Genomic DNA, 17074 nt, shown 5'->3' with positions numbered 1-17074 from the left:
AAAACTCTAAAATACACACAAATTGTGGTTTCCAAGACATGTACAAAGTGATTAGCACAGCTGCGTCCTTCTACTTGTCAACTCGCGGGAAATTCNTGTATATGTATATGTATCCATAAGTTTCTCGGCAACGGCTCTAACGTAGCAAAATGCAAAATCGTTTTAAAAAGACATTCGAAGTTGTATTTCTTCCAATTGTCAAAAACTTTTTATTTGTCACGGGGAAAATACCGTAAAAATTATTTGTATCGTGCGAATATCTATAGAAATTATCAGGGTTTGAAAAACTGTTAGCACAGCGACAACAGCCAAGCATTTGCTTTTTTATAAATTGTTGTTGCTTTGCTAGCCGGCAATTACAAGTACCTGATGAAGATCTTGCAGAAGCAATGCGGTTAGCCGACGACGCTTTAAAGGAGTTTGAAGAAATGCGACAAGATGCAGAAAAAAAACTTTCATTTGCTTTTCGAACACGTAGAATAAGTATGCACCAACCTAGGTACAGAAATCAAAGTACAGCGATACAGCAGTCGCCAAAAGAATCGCTTTAATGTGAAAACTGACGCCGAGGCATACTATCGCATTGCTTTTTACATTCCCTTCCTTGATACATATATTGCTCATTTGAAAAGCCGGTTCCTACACCATAAATCAGTTTTAAATAATTTTAGTGTTTTTTTTCCAAAGTATGGTTTTAACGAAAAAAAAACTGAAGAATTGTTTGCTTTCCATGAAAAAGTAACCGACTGCTCGAAACAAAACTTTCTTCTGGAGGTAAAAATATGGAAAAACCGAGTTTCACACGAACATTTTCGAAATGCTCTCGAAGCATTACAAGTAGCTAATACAACGTCTTTTGGGTATGTGTTTAAGATCTTACGTATATTGGCACTTTTGCCCGTTTCAATAGCCACACCTGAACGAAGCTTTTCATGCCTGAAAAGAATTAAAACCTACTTGAGAAATACAACATGTCAAGAAAGGCTCAACGGTCTAGCATCTATGAATATTCACAAAGATATAAATTTTTCAGTTGACGAAGTTCTAGAAGAATTTTTCAAAAAACCACGAAAAATTTTAAAATTCTTCGTTCCATTGATTTATAAGTAAAAAGAAAAATTTAATGTGTTTAAAACTATCAAAATGTTTTATAAATAAAGCGAAAAATTTAATATATGATTTTAAAAACCCGTGTTTTGAAACTTTATTACGCATACTTTCTTCTAAAGAGCATTTTTTCTAGACCCATATTAGTGAAATATTATTCTTTAACCCGCCACAGTGTATCCGCCACTGATATTTATGTACAACTGTAGCTAATATTGTACGCGTCTTTCCAGGTACGTTAATTGCGGGTGATAAACACATGTAGCATAGTCAAATACTGTGTACATAACTACAATTAAAACGTTGAAAATGTTACAATTTCGGCATATGACTGAAAACAAAACTCTAAAATACACACAAATTGTGGTTTCCAAGACATGTACAAAGTGATTAGCACAGCTGCGTCCTTCTACTTGTCAACTCGCGGGAAATTCCCCGATTTGCAGGGAATTTCGGTTTAAGTGGTAATCGGGGAATGGGAATTTTTTTCGGGGAACTGGGTATGTTATTTTTATATCTTAAAGTAACCCTTTTTGGAGCGACATTTTTTCAGTTTGAATCCTAATATCTCCACAACAAGAGTTTTCCCAGATATAAGCTATATACCAGATGAAAGATAAGGTTTCGGGCTAGATTTGTGGAAACCAAGAATAAAATCGACTGACCAGTTTTACAGAAAATTCTCGAAATCTATATTTTCAGCAGCCCGATTTTTAGTTTTCAGGCGATAACGTTATGACATATTTATATTTCATAAACATAAAAGATAGCGTTAGATAGCTTGTTTGAAGACCCTTCTACTGATATCCACATCAATGCCATGGTCTGAGTAGTGCGGCCTCAGTGGTAGTTTAAATTTTTTTTTCGAATTTCAGGCAGCAGCCACGCCCACAAAGGCGTATCAAAATATCCTGGAACAAAACCTTCTGAGTTTTTTTTGTACTTTAATTCCTGAAAGTTTGGAAAAAATTAAATGATGGTACGTACAGACGCCACATACATACCAAAGCATCTCGTAGTGGAGACACGAACCAAAATACATTTACCTCTATATCTTTCCAACTAGTGGCCGGAACTTAATATGTAAGGTATAGTTTGAAAGGTTTTGGCCTATAGAATAACACTAAATATGTTGGGTGTGCCCACATGCCCCCTTAAACCGGCAAAAGCAAAAAAACCTTTTTTGTTTCGCAACACTTTAGCCTAATTTTTAAGAATCCGGTTAATCGTTTACGAAGCTTCTGGACACACTCTGTATGACCTTTCCAACGATATCTCAAACATGTCGATTGGACGTCTGGATAAAAACTTCCAAATCTCGTGTATATATAAGCGAGTCATTTCAGCATGCTACTGTGGCTGCTTTCGTCACTCGCGCGGACTACCGTGCGCTGTGATACACTTTCAAAAGTCGCTATAATATTTATTGTACGTATTTACGCAAGTTCAAAAGTCTCTATCTTCTGATGCACTTAGAAAACTGCAAGAAAACGTGGTAGTTTCGGTGCGTAGTGTAAGACGTCGTAAAAAAGAGGTAGAGCAATCTTCATGGAAGAGAGAACGCGAAAAGCAAAAACAAGCTAGCTATGTAAAAGTTACTGTTTCAAAACTCGCATTATTAATTTTTTATATATAAAATTTGTAAAAACTACCACACTGCGATTTTGTTTTATAATGTTATTAGGCTCCTATTTATCAAAATTTTCAGATAATAAAAAAAAATATACAATTTGGATTTTACTTGTTGTATACCTTTTTTTTTAAATTTATGGCTTACTATTATAAAATCATATAACGCTGTTGGCAAGTGGACTACTCAATTGTGGTGTAAACTTTGTACCAAATATTTGAATAAAGAAATAAATTTTGGGCGGGTCGAAGCTCGCCGGACTACTAGTATTTTCAATATTTTGAAAGGCACAAAAATGGAAAGGTCTTATGTATTTTATTATTTTATGAGTAATTAATATGTCTATAAACAAATGAGAACAATTTTGTAATCGCTGAAAGTGCAAAATGAAAAAGAACTTTTAAAGAGAAAAAAAGAATAATTACGAGTGACAGATTTCTAATTGTTACAGTTTATTTCCAATGAGGACCACAAATTTTTCTCAACGCCTAATGCATTTTCCAATATAACATTTACTATTTGCCATTACTTTTGAATGCCGCCGTTTTGCCCTGAAAAACTTATACTCAAAAAACTTACAAAAGATACCCAAAGTGACACGTCATAATTGTTATTTTAATTAATTTGATTGTTTATAAAAATTAAAATGGCATTATTAAAATAAAAAAATTAAATAAATTACAAAAACTCGCCACATTTCTAATCAAAATGGCCCAAGTTTTTTATAAAAAGTAAAGTTTCATTAATAAAATTAATTTAAAGGTGAGTGACAAAAAAGCACTTTGGACCACGTCAACCGATTCGATGATAATACTTTTTGCATCGGAAAGGTAGTGTCTCAGAGGTGGTCTCATACTAATCTAGTTTAGATTTGATCATTGGATCATGAGATATATATATATATATATAGTATATAGTATAGTATATATATATATATATTTTTTTTAATGAGAATTGAAGTCGGTTTTTTGGTAAAAATTACTTGTTATTACATATAATGTTCCAATTTTTCAATGCAAGTACTGAATGAAATAAACATTATTTAAGATTATTAACTTTTCCATTTTCTTATTTACCTAAGTAACTTAATTTGCTTACCTAATTGTTTCTTAAAAATACTGGACATCCGCATTCGCCTGCGCATCCGCGGATGTTAGCTGTTAGACATCCGCATCCGAATTCGCATCCGCGGATGTCTAAAATTCCATATTAGACTAGAATTTTAGACTTCCGTAAAAAGTCTCTGTATAGCTACACCTTGAACATTTCGGCTGGAATTACCCATTGAAGGATCTTACTCTTTGACTTTAAATTACAAAATTACAATTTTAACGTAGCATCTCCACAGGCAAAAAATATTGGCTACAATTTGTTGTTGTTGTTGTTGTAGCGGCTACAACAACCCCGCCCAGACCTCAGTTGTTGTTGTTGTTGTTGTTGTTGTTGTTGTTGTTGTTGTTGTTGTAGCGGCACTACTAAGCCTCGCCTGTTTCGGGTCAACTTTTAATCATTATCGTCAAGCTCAACTAACAGTAGGCCCAGGAAACGAGCTATTTCGATGGGGTCGGACCAAAGGGAGAGGGGTGTTAGTTGAGTCGGATTGAGCTGGCATGTGAAGAGGTGGTTGGTGTCGTGGGGGGAGTCTCCACATGCCCGGCACTCATTTGGGATGTTTGGGTCGAGTCTGGACAGGTAGCTGTTTAGGCGGCTACAATATCCAGACCGTAACTGAGCCAGAGTAACGCGGGTCTCTCTAGGTAATTGAAGCTCCGTCTCTTCCACAGGTGGTGATTGGGCTCCGATAACGACATTCTTAGGCCTGGAGTCGAGGTAGGTGGAGACTGACTCCCTATGAATGTCGTTAATCGCTTGTCTGTACGTCATTGGGTCCAGTGGTTGGTCTGTGTGAGTCTGGACTGCGTCCTTGTACACGAATAGGTGCCCCCTGACGTGCCTGGGCGGAGGCTCCTCCTCCAGCAGTGGTCTGTTGGGGTGTTCGCTTCTGTGACACCCCACCAGAAACTGCTTACAGAGCATTTTGTTATGTTCCCGTACGGGGAGCACTTGGGCCTCGCTGTGTAGGTGGTGCTCAGGCGTCATCAGAAGGCACCCAGTCGCTGTCCGGAGTGCGGCGTTCTGACAAGTCTGTAGCTTCGTCCACTGCGTCCAACTAGTCCCCGGCGACCAAACAGGCGCTGCATAATTTAGAACCGGCCGGCCAATTGCCTTGTATGTTGCCAGCAACGTTTCTTTGTCTTTGCCCCAAGTGCTGCCGGCGAGCGACTTGAGGACCTTGTTGCGGCTCTGTACTTTGTTGACAACTGCGGTTGTGTGCGCGGAGAAAGAGAGCAGGCTATCAAAGGTAACCCCTAAAATTTTTGGGTTGTTCACCGTCGGTATAGGTGTGCCGTCGACGTGAATGCCTAATTCTAGCCTGACCTCCTTCGTCCAGGTGGTGAAGAGGGTCGCCGTTGATTTCGTTGGGGAGAGGGTTAGGCTCCTTGCAGTGAAGAAGCGAGAAAGGCTGGAGAGATAGCCGTTTACTTTTGAGCAGAGGTCATCAATTCCATTCCCAGACGCCAAAATCGAACAATCATCAGCGTACGAGATCAGGGAAACTCCTTCAGGAGGCTGGGGGAGTTTCGAGATGTAGAAGTTAAAAAGTAAGGGGGAGAGAACACCACCTTGTGGAACCCCTTGTTTTATTCTTCTTGGTTTCGAGGTTTGATCTCTGAAGATTACTGATGATTGTCGACCACTCATATAATTCGCCGACCATCGCTTCAGTCCCTGTGGGAGAGAGGAGGCCTCAATGTCTTCTATCTAGCAGCGTGGAATGGTATACGGTGTCAAACGCGTTTGACAATTCCAACGCTACTAGGACAGTTCTCTCACAGGGGCGGTTACGATTTAGGCCACGGGTTATCTGGGTGTTTATGGCGTTAAGTGCTGTTGTTGTGCTGTGCACTTTACGGAAGCCATGCTGATGTTTCGCTGGGGTTAGGTGGTAGGTGAAGTATGGGAGCAGCAGGGCCTCAAGTGTCTTCGCGACCGGGGAAAGGAGCGTTATCGGGCGATAGGAGTCTCCTCTGTTGGCAGGCTTCCCCGGTTTCAGCAGTGGGACCACTCTCCCTGATTTCCACACATCAGGAATGATGAGAGTGGTCATAGACAAATTGAGGACCTCCGCGAGGTATGCTACTCCCACAGGCCCCAAATGTTTCAACATCAGCATACAGATTCCGTCGGGTCCAATGGCTTTGGACGCTTTCGCCTTCCCGATGGCCCCCTTCACTTCACCGCTGGTGAAAACAAGTGGTGCACTGTTTTTGGGCAGTTTGTGCAGCCTCCTGGTCACTCGACGTTTGGCCTTGTCTACCGAAGGATGCAGTGTGATTTGCCGACTGAAATAGTTCGCGCATTTCTTCGGGTCCGCTGAAGCGTGACCTTCGAATGAGATTTCCACTCTGTCATCACGCTTCGTCGGGTTGGACAAGGACCTCACGGTTGACCAGAGCTTACTCACACCAGAGGTGAAGTTACAGGCCTTCAAGTGCTCTTCCCACTTTGTCCGCTTGTGTTGATTTACCAGTTGCCGAATCTCCAAATTAAGTTCCCTCAAGCGAGGGTCCCCGGGGTCGACCTGGCGTAGGTGGTCACGCTCATTTGCTAGTACAGCTGCTTCAGCCGGGAAATTTGGGCGGACTTCCGCGATACGTCCGGATGGTATGAAGCGAGCTGCTGCGGCTGTGACTACCCTGCGGAACTGGCGTTCGCCAGCATGTACGTCTGTGGGTATGGGGAGGGCGGCGAAGCGGCTCTCGGTAACTTCCGCGAAGCCGATCCAATCAGCTTTGTTGAAGTTGGTGTAGGTTCGGTGATCCGCGGGAGCAAAGTCGGTGGGCTTATTGATCGAGATGATTATGGGCAAATGGTCTGATGCTAACGATAACATAGGTCGCCATGATATGCTATTTATCAGACCAGCGCTAGCAATTGTTAGGTCTGGCGAGCTGCTGCAGCTGCCCACAATCCTGGTGGGGGCGTCGTCGTTCATGGTGCAGAATGTCGAATCGTCTATCTGCTCAGCCAAACTGTTTCCCCTCCGATCATTGGCCAGGCTTGAGTGCCAAAGATCGTGGTGCGCATTGAAGTCACCTACTACCAATCGGTTTTCGCCTCTGAGTAGCGCACCTATGTCAGGGAGATATCCAGCCGGGCAGCAGGTGACAGGGGGTATGTACACGTTAAATATTTCGAGCTCGACATCGCCTGACCGGACAGCTATGCCCTGACATTCTAGGGTAGTGTCCCTTGGGTCGATGTCTTCTTCGATTAGCCGATACTGCACTGTGTGGTGTAGAATGAACGCTAGTCCTCCACCATTATCTCGCTCGCGATCTTTACGGAGCACATTGTAGGCGGCGCAACCCAACAGAGTTGAGTTGCTGTGCAACTTCGTTTCTTGGACCGCAGCTATCAATATGCCGTGCCGACCCATGAAGACTGCTATCTCCTCAATCTTGCTCTGGAGTCCGTTGCAGTTGAGTTGGAGTACGTTTGTGTGCCTTGGGAGGCTGGTCGCGATACGGGGGGTCAGAGAAGTGTGGGGCCTACCTTGGGCCTGTTGCGCCTGACGCAGTTGCTGTTGCAGCCTGATGGTAGGTGGCTGCGATATGGGCGTTGTTGTCTGCGCCGGCGGTGCACTACAGCAAGGGGCGCTGTAGTTTGTAGTCCATTCGCGAGTGGTGCGTAGACCAGAACATAGCCGGAAGTGGCACCAGCCAAGGCATGTGTTGCATTTGACTGATGTCACATTCCGGTATATTCTGTTCTGGCACACGGAGCAGATGGTGTGGGCAACCAGTAGCTGCTGGTTGGCTCGCGCTCGCGAGTGGGACCGGCCGGTAGGTTGTGTGGGTGGGGTGTGTTGGGAGGTTTGCTGTTGCTCAGGGGAGCTTCAGGGGGCCGTGCAGGCTCTTCGGGTGCTAGGTCGCACCCGTGCATTACGCGAGTGGGTAGCCGTGGAGGCTGATTGTGCCATTTGGCTTGAGCAACAGGGAGCCACAAAGTTTGTGGTCCACTCCCGGTGAGACCTAAGGCCAGAGCAGGTTCTTAGGTGACTCCACCCGTTGCAGGAGTTGCACCTAACCGAAGTGGAGTTCGGGTAGAGTCGATTCTGGCAAACACAGCAGAAGTAAATTTCAGGACCGGGGTTGGGCTCTACGCCCGCCCGGAGAAGAAGGATGCGGAGCAATCCGGCTGCAAGGTATTGCTCCATGGACGAATAATGATTGGTGGGTATCGCCGATATAGACGGGGTTAGATCGCCGAAACAACAGCCCTTGGTCGGGTAAAACCCGAGTCATTCCGGTACGTAGAACCGGCTGTCGTGGGAATGTCTCAGTCGTTGTCGTCGAGTTCCACTAACGGCAGCCCCAAGAAGCGTGCAGCCTCTATGGGGTCGGTCCACAGGGACGACGCCGTTAGGGTTGTAGGGTTTTCCGGGCATGCGAAGAGATGTTTCGAGTCGTGAGGGTCTCTCCGCATGCCGGACATTCATTCGGCACATCCGCATTTATCCTACTCAGGTAGGAATTTAGCCTGCCGCAGTAGCCAGAGCGAAGTTGGGCTATTGTTGTTCTGGTCTCCCGGGGCAGATTGAGCTCCGTCGTGTCAATGTGCGGTGTTTGTGTGCCTAGAACCGCATTCACAGGTCTAGAGTCTACATAACTCGAGACGGAGTCCCTGTAAATGCCGTTCAGGGCCTGTCTGTAAGCTGACGGTTCCAGAGGCTGCTTAATGAACCTCTGGACTTCGTCCGTCAGTTCATACAATTTGTCATTTTGTTTGCCAGATATACGTTTGATATCAGTGCACTTGCACAATATTCGCATTCGCAAAAGCTCCGCATTAATTATTGCGAATGCGAAAGCGAATGCGAATGTTAAAATTAATGCGCAAGCTCCGCAGCTGCGAATGCGAATGCGAATATTCCCAACAACCCTGGTCTGTACATACGTTTCTGCCGCACACTTAAGTGGGAAAACTGGTCGGCAAAATATCCGAAAATGGAATCGGTCAATGCACAAAAATCCGCACTTCATTCACTTTTTTTCTTTTCTTTACTGGCTGGGTTCATATCTAGGTTAGAACATGCAAAGAGTTGCCACCTGGTAAAAACTTAAATATAATTAAGTTAACTGAATGAATACAATATTTGTATCAATCGACTTTAATGTTGCTTAAACAATTTTTTTATTGTTAGAATGCGTATGGGTTTGCTTGGGATATAAGTTAGAAATGAAAAGATGTAAATAACCAACCTATTTATTTAAAAATACTATCTCGGACGTCATTGAAGTTACTTCAGGAGTCCCTGAAGGTAGCCACCTAGGCCCGTTTCTGTTCTTGCCTTTCATAAACGATACTTTACAAAAAAACTTCTTCTTTTCTATGTGCTTTTATCCATCTTTATATGAACTGTGTTTTTAATTGTGAAAATTTGTGTTTTATATCTGTTATTTGTTCATCGGAGAAGTTGTCAGATGCTAACAGACCATTTTCAAGAAAAATTAGTTTTTTTCTCAAAATTAATAGAATTTTGTAGATGCATTTTATCAAATTAATGTTTGCACGTCACTATTCTATAGCAGGAACGAGTTGGTGTCTCTAAAACAAAGAAAATACTTATAAATGACAAAATGTGTATGGAAACGATAATAACATTTTTTTTTAGATTTACTTTAATTATTGGTCATAAAAAGCCTATCTGTAGCTATCGCTAGCTAATTTTTATGCAGTAATACTATCAAAGCTCCATTCTATAGAACACAACTAGGAATGTAAAGTGGAAATGCGTGGAAGTATAACTAAAAGATTTAGGTTTACAAAGTAATGACAAAATAATCGTTAAAAAATTCAATACTTACGATTACTGATAATATTTCTTAGAATAAATATAAATAAATCGAAACTATTTAAAACAAATGAAGATTTACATGTATCTTTAGACTTCATAAAAACTTTTAGTTATACAATAACCACAATAATAATATTCACTGGTGAACGCAACTGTTTCACAATGAATGTTGTAAAATAACACGTGCACTATCACAAACTGACAAGTTCCGACTGAGATACTCCATCAAAGCGAAGTCATAAGTTCGAGGCAGAAGTTGCATATTGCTCCCCAACTATACAACTGTATCAGGTAGTATTTTTTTGTTCCTACGGTATGTTTAACAAAATAGAGTTATGACCGCCCAGATCGGTCAAATACCGATATGGGGTGCGGTGACAACCTTCCTTGATGTACTGGATAAATAAAACATTTTCAAAACTATTTTATTGAAACCCATATTGCAACTTATTACAGAATTTGGTGGTAACCCTATTCATTTTTTTAGTATTTTAACGAAAGATTGCTTAACACTATTTCGGTTGAAATTTTAACTTTTAATTCGACATTTCGAACAAAATACCTTAAAACTACCTTTTTAAGCCTCTTTTGTCTGAGACCCAAATAATTTCCTTAATTCCCACATGCTCTTTATAAATTAAGCCTTTTCAAAACCATTTAGACTTATATCCATATTGTAATAATTCATTTAACTTATGCAATAATTTGACATTTTTTAAAAAGGTAGCAACCCTCCCTCAAACAATTACACAGTGCAACAAATTTCAAAAGTTTGGAGGTGATGGAAATAGGACCAACAGCATTTTATTAAGCTGATCAAATAATGAAAAAATGCCAAAGGATTTGAAAAAGTTGGTTTCCATTTATTTTTTAAATCAATTTGTAATTTCGTGTTTTCAGGTGTAATTTCTTGAAATAAAAAAAATAAAGACATTTTCTGTACTTGTTTGACCCCAAATTCACGACTTTAAATCGATAGGGCTATTCAGGATCTCGTGCATATGCTCTTGCATTTGCATATTCGTTGCATTTGTGAATTCACAACAATAAAATGCATACGGTTGCCATGAAAGCCAACATGAACTCTGCAAATGCAATTCCAACTGCAAATCCCAGTCCATTTCCACAACATCCTGAACAGCCCTGATGTAAAAACGATATGGGAACCGACTTTTAAAAATGCGTTGGTATTTATTCATATTTTGACGTCTTTTAATGAATACAATTGGTCTCATTCCTATCACTTTTTGAGTGTTGCACTGTGTTATTTTTAAACGTCAGCCTTCTGAGGCGAAAGAGGTTTATTTCGTTATCTTCTCTCCAGTACTGTACCACGAATAATTGTCGAGGAATGCAGTATGAAAAATTCATTTTTTTATGGAACATGCCATTCCCCAATAACGCCCTTTGGCTGCATTTTTTAAATCTCCATATCAAGCTTCAGTACTCTACCAGAAATACTTGCAAAGATATGCAGCATGAAAAATTCCGTTTGTTTCGGAAGTGCCACGCCCCCTTGTCCAATCGAGATTAAAGCTATCCTATATTTTAAGTTGGACACCAGTGTACAAAATTTTATAATGTTGTGGTCGAGTAGTTAAAGCGTGAAATCGAAACAATTAAACAAACTCACTTTCGGACTTATAATAGGAGTGTACTCGTACGCCCAACTATCTAAAGTTTTAGAAAACTTTTACTGGTTTCGCGTTCTCGTACCCAAAAAACTTGCAAAGTAGGGGAAATTGAGAGAGCGAAATGTGAAAGAGAGCTGCAAATTTCTGCTGGAAAAATTTTTCCCAGCTAAAACTTGCAAGCAAGAAAATCAGCTGATCACAAACACATGTTTGTAAATAAACAAAAGAAAATATGGCCTTTTTGAGTTATTTATTGCAAATTTTATTATTAATGCTAGTATATAACTAAAAAGTGCGTAAATTTAATAAGCACAACGTTTGTTGAGTTTATTTTTCGTTAATTTGCTATTAATCTCCAGTTTATTTACTTTAGTGCGTGCTGACTATGGTTGCCGTATGACATTTTTCGTTTGTACTATAAATTTCCTTAAAAATATACCAAAATAGATTTAAATGAAGCATGCTGAAATGTTTTTTTGCTGAAGTTATCGGTTTTGGTAGGTTGATTGTTGAAATGAAAATTTTATAATTTTAAACCTACTCTATTACATTATTTTGGATCAAAGATGGGTGTTTGGAGGAGATACTCTTGTTCTTAATGCGTCACCATGTGATATCAGAAATAATTATGAGAAAAATAACTTATGCATTCCGATATAATTAATTCGTATTTTAAAAAGGTTTTTCTTATCCAAAACTATTCAATTGTATAAAATGCCAAATCGGGGGAAAATGCACCAAGCAGAAAATAAATTGCCAAATTAATCACCAGTGGCAACTGTGCAAGTGATCAGCTGTTTCGAAGGTTGCAAGTTTTTGCAATTTTGCGTTCTCGTACTTCTGTTGATATTTCGTCTCTTTGAGAGCGAATGCTGCTAAATTCTCAGAACTTTTTCTGCTGGAGAATTTTGTCCTCTCAATACGAGTACACACCTAATATTAAAATAAGGATACGTTCAAAATTTCAACTTTGTGGGAAAACGCAATCAAAGTTTGATCAATTTATACATTTGGAATACCAAAACGCTAATGAAAAGACACGTATCTTCGCCATTTTTGTGAAGTTTAGTCATTTGTTCGGCTGAACACATTGAAATATCCAAAAACGTAAATTTGAATTACACTCAATATTATTAAACGTGTAATATATACTTTTCTTAGTTGTCGTCCCTCTTGGATTTCCATCATCGACTATAATTGCCACTGCACTAGCGTCATGAATACAGATTTTTCAATCAGGCACATTTTAAATTAATAAAACTTACTTATTTCAGTAATTAAGTTACTGTTGACAAAAATACAACCATGTGCAAAAACCTGCTAGCAAATTCCTCTTTCTTGCAAATTCTCTTTTCATTATTTTTAACTTAATATTAATCGAACTCCCCTTTTCTTGTAAATAATTTAAAATGTTTCTATTTTCTGGTTTTTGTATACATGTGTGCAGGTTCATGGTGAAGACGTGTGATACAAAATGAAGTCAAATCAAAAGATATTTATTCGGTTAATCCAAGGCGAATTTATATAAGGTGGTGTTACTAGCTCAGCTGATTTTGTGTGTGTTTCGCCGCACGGCTTCTGATATCAAATTGAAAAATTTTGTTTGAATTCAAGGCGAATTTATACAAGATGGTGTTGTAAAATCAGCTGATTTCTTCGCCTTACATGTATTTTGTTTTTGCTTTTACTGATTTGACAGCACACCCATCAAAAGCAAAAACAAAATACATGTAAACTTTGGAGCGAATTGAGGTTTGACATAACACCCTCCATACAAAATACATATGATTGTCGTTGTTGTAATCTAAATTCGCCAGTAACACCACCTTGTATAAATTCGCCTTGTTTGATTTTCCACACACACTCCCACTCACAGATTTTGACAGATTATGCCGCTTTTTATTAGCTCGGGATGTAACTATGTAATATTGATGCGCCTAAAAGATGCAGCGATTTCTATTCTCAAGTTACATACCTGATGACAGTACGAATGGCAATTATAATAGGGAGGTTTTAGTTTTTTAAACTATAATTTTATTTAAGGTATATGACACTATTCACACCCACCCAAGGCGAATTAATATAAGTTGGTGTTACTAGCTCAGCTGGTTTTGTGTATGTGTTTCGCCGCACGGCTTCTGATATCAAATTGAAAAATTTGGTTTGAATTTCTACACACACTCTTACAGATTTTGACCGTTTATGCCGCCAAAGCAAAAACAAAATACATGTAAATTTGTGTTTTTGTACTCCTGCTATCACCTAATATTAATTTGCCTTGCACCCACCTCTCAATATTATATGAATACGTATAAAGTTTGGGGCTTCTCCTGAACTTAGATTTGTTTAGTCGTTACGCATTTTATCACATTTTCACTCACCATAATATAAGTCCCATGCGCGCTAAAATAAAGTTAAAAGTTAATGTTAATTTACAAAACAAAAAAAAATATTTCGTTTGACTTACTTCATCTATATCAATTTTTAATGGGTTGCCATTAAAATTTACTTTTTGTGGCATGCCCTCGCGTATAGTAACTTCCCGTTTTACTGCCGAGGGTGATGGCGTGAGATTGAATAAGTCTCCCCGAATATCCGTTATATCAGAATAATCTCTTTGGCTATATAATGATCGTTCAGACTCTTCGGGAATGGCATCCCAACGTGTTAACCCTGATATACGTGCTGTTGGTATTTGCGTTATCGGTGGAACTCTGAAATCGATATGACCTTCGGTGCTATTCGTAGGCGTCAGCGAAGAATCGGAGTAGTTTGTATCATTAGCAGAGTTTGTTGGTGTTAAATCGAGCGATGAGCTGGAATTTTCAGCCGATTTTAGATTGCTAAAATCAAGTTGATAACTGTCAGTAGAATGTGTAGTATCCGTACAGACAATCTGGCAAATAAAATAATATACAAAAGAGGTATTGTAACGTATGACATCTAAAAGAATTTTTAAACAGAGATTAAGAAGTAAAATGTTGAATATTTTAATATTATGTTTAATACCGCATGTTTTAAACTAGTTATATATCGTGTACACCACATACAGCCCTACCCCGTATTGAAATACTACGTGTTTCACAAATTTTGATAATTTGACAAACCTGCAGATGCTTAAATTCATATTCCAAGGGTTCATCAGCACCGGGCAAGTCAGCAGTTAGCCTATTCATAAAAGTTAGCACTTGTTGCATGGGTGGACGTTCTGCGGGTTCTTTGAGCCAACACGCTTGCATAAGATTTTGTATCGGTTGAGGAATTTTGGGATTCATTGGCGGACGATGGCCTGTAAAAGTGCACAGATTAATATCAGATGTAATTAACGTCACAAATATTCGCCAAGGGTTTTGGGGAATTTGGTTAAAGTTCCAATCCTTGGATAACATATAAATCCGATCAAATAATAGGGCTGGCTTTCATACCAGTTGGGGGCATATATCAGTTTTGTACACGGATTACTCGCGAAGAAATTATAAGTGGATAGACTTATTCAGAGTATCAATGCAATTTGCCTCTTCGGGAAAATTGGTAAATTAAGGGTTTTTATAGGCCAAGAGCATTATTTTGGAGATTTGATAATGTACTTTAATTGAAGTTACCTATGTATAGATTTATTCCGCCTGCGAACGGCAGATATATTTCTAAACATATATATTTTTTTGTGTAAAAAGCTTTTTATTTCTATCTTCTTTTTCGAGATTTGCATTAGCAACCGCTGTTAGAAATAAATATTCGTAACTAACCTTTATGAATTTGCCACTGTATTGAGTAAGCGTTTGTGATCTCCGCAAAAGGCTGTTGTCGCATTAGCACCACCCACAATACTGTGGCCCAACTAAAAACATCACATTTCTCGTCATACTTGCATGATGAGAATACCTAAGGAAGAATGAAGTTATTCATATAATTTGAAGGTAGGATTTCTTAAATTAAATTCACCTCTGGCGCCATATACACAGCCGTACCCCTGTTGTTAGTCATTTTTGTAGCCTGATCCGCGACAGTTCCAAAATCACAAATCTTCAAATGACGTCCTTTATTTGTAAGTAGTAAATTAAGTGGCTTCAAATCACGATGAATTAAAGGTTTCGGCTTCATTGCATGAAGATAAGCGACACCCTAACAAAGATTCATAAAAGAATTAAGACATATAGCTATAGGTTAAAATCAATGTTAGTTTACCTCTGCACATTGGCGCGCCCAACTCATAGCATGTGCCGTCGAATAGTAGGGTTTCACCTTGCCATGCAGGAAGGTGTGTAATGACCCACCTTCAATAAATTCCATTATGAGGTATACTGAGTGCTGATTGGCTGTTATCGCATAAAGTTCTATAATGTTGGCATGGCTCACACGAGATAGTTGTCTGACCTACAAACCCGAAATAAGTTATTTCGAGTCGCTCTTAAATAACTAGAGAAAATTTTATATATTACCTCTGTTTCAATTGCTTCGGCTTGATCAGGATTTGCCATGAACTCTTTTGCTGCCACGAGTCGGTTTTGCCACTTCACTTTGTAAACCACACCAAAGGAGCCATGACCGATTTTCTGAAACCATTTCAAGTGAAATATACCACTTAATTTTAAATGTGCAAATAATTTTACTACTGATAATAACACGTTGACCTACTTCTTCGAACGACAGTTCTTCAAAAGGTACTATAGGTTTGAATTGATCTAGACCATTAGTTATACCCAATGTGTGCGTTAAAGTCTCGTCCGGTAAAGACGCCAAAGGTGATATTTTGTTTGTACCCGAAATTTTTATAGTGGGGTTTGGTGTTTGTTGTTCATTTGTCTTTCCATTAGACTCATCAGAGCCTGCGGCCGAAGAAGACGTTGCACCATCATCATCAGGTATCACTACCACCTCGACCTCTTTGGTTTTCGTTTCAAGTGTCATGTCGTTCGTGGCCTGCTCCGGGTCTGCCATCTACTGCAATCAACCTTTTTCAAAAATTACAAAGATGTGCATAGGAAGGTATTTTCCGACTTTCCACACTCATTTATGGCTGCTACAGCAGCTTAGCTGTTAAAGTAAATTGTTTTGGTTCGGTAACACGCATTTAATGGTTATTTTTGGAAATATTTTGTTCACTAAAATTACGACGATTTTCAACTTTTGTATTTTTTATACCCCTTTTTATCAGTTATCAGCTGAATGCTGCGAACGTCAAATGATAACAAAGACCAAATTGGAGCTTAGTGAGTTGCCCGACATCTATCGGTATTCATTCTTGATTCTCTGGTTAAACATANTTTTGCGTATTTTTTAATTTCCGTTAATTTAAATTCAGTTGGGTTTGACACTTTTCAGGATTTTGCCAGAAAAAATTCTTCTGACTAAATCTGACTACTTCGGACTGATGAGAGTCACTCTCATCGAGTGTTGCTCTCTCATTTTTGCTGTCATTTCCGAGTTAAGGAACGCTTTTTGGACTAAATCTGACTACTTCGGACTTTTTCTGACTATTTCTGGGAGATAAGGAACGCTCCTATTACAAGGTGTTATCGGTTGGCAACTTCTCGCTCCTATTCCGCCATATTGACTGGCTTAGCTGAAACAGTTCTATGCAGCGTTTTTGCTGCATTTAAAATGCAACATTTAGCACTTTCGAACATATGTTTTCGAAGAGCGTTCATGCTATAGCATTTAGCAAATGTACATTTACGCGAGTTCGAAATCGTATGCTTTTGACAAACAGCCGTGTTCCAGTCTCTTATTTAGATGCGTATATATTACGATCAATTCTCACGCAGAAGATAATGTGCAAAA

At 39.4% G+C, this 17074-nt stretch overlaps 1 protein-coding gene across 2 annotated transcripts in view; it reads right to left on the bottom strand.

Moving 5' to 3' along the window:
* Tak1 (TGF-beta activated kinase 1) overlaps nucleotides 1-16514 on the bottom strand; it is a 35568-nt gene extending 19054 nt beyond the window's left edge. The window contains exons 1-8 of one of the 2 annotated variants that reach the window (XM_017625761.1): nucleotides 15929-16514; nucleotides 15733-15846; nucleotides 15479-15667; nucleotides 15236-15415; nucleotides 15040-15175; nucleotides 14401-14582; nucleotides 13761-14189; nucleotides 13675-13696 (exon numbers count right to left, since the gene is read on the bottom strand). In XM_017625761.1, the coding sequence (XP_017481250.1) occupies nucleotides 13675-13696; nucleotides 13761-14189; nucleotides 14401-14582; nucleotides 15040-15175; nucleotides 15236-15415; nucleotides 15479-15667; nucleotides 15733-15846; nucleotides 15929-16231 (1555 nt within the window). In that variant the 5' untranslated portion in view covers nucleotides 16232-16514. Of the gene's footprint in view, nucleotides 1-13674; nucleotides 13697-13760; nucleotides 14190-14400; nucleotides 14583-15039; nucleotides 15176-15235; nucleotides 15416-15478; nucleotides 15668-15732; nucleotides 15875-15928 lie in introns of both variants that reach the window. The other variant, XM_017625762.1, reaches the window with a different exon arrangement.
* Between the last annotated feature and the right edge of the window lie 560 nt (nucleotides 16515-17074).

The sequence above is a fragment of the Rhagoletis zephyria genome, unplaced genomic scaffold, assembly GCF_001687245.7.
Source record: "Rhagoletis zephyria isolate East Lansing unplaced genomic scaffold, Rhagoletis_zephyria_1.1 Rzeph_scaffold_04222, whole genome shotgun sequence".
Classification (NCBI taxonomy): domain Eukaryota; kingdom Metazoa; phylum Arthropoda; class Insecta; order Diptera; family Tephritidae; genus Rhagoletis; species Rhagoletis zephyria.
Note: the sequence above shows the minus strand (reverse complement) of the source record. Positions and strands in the feature narration are given on the sequence as shown.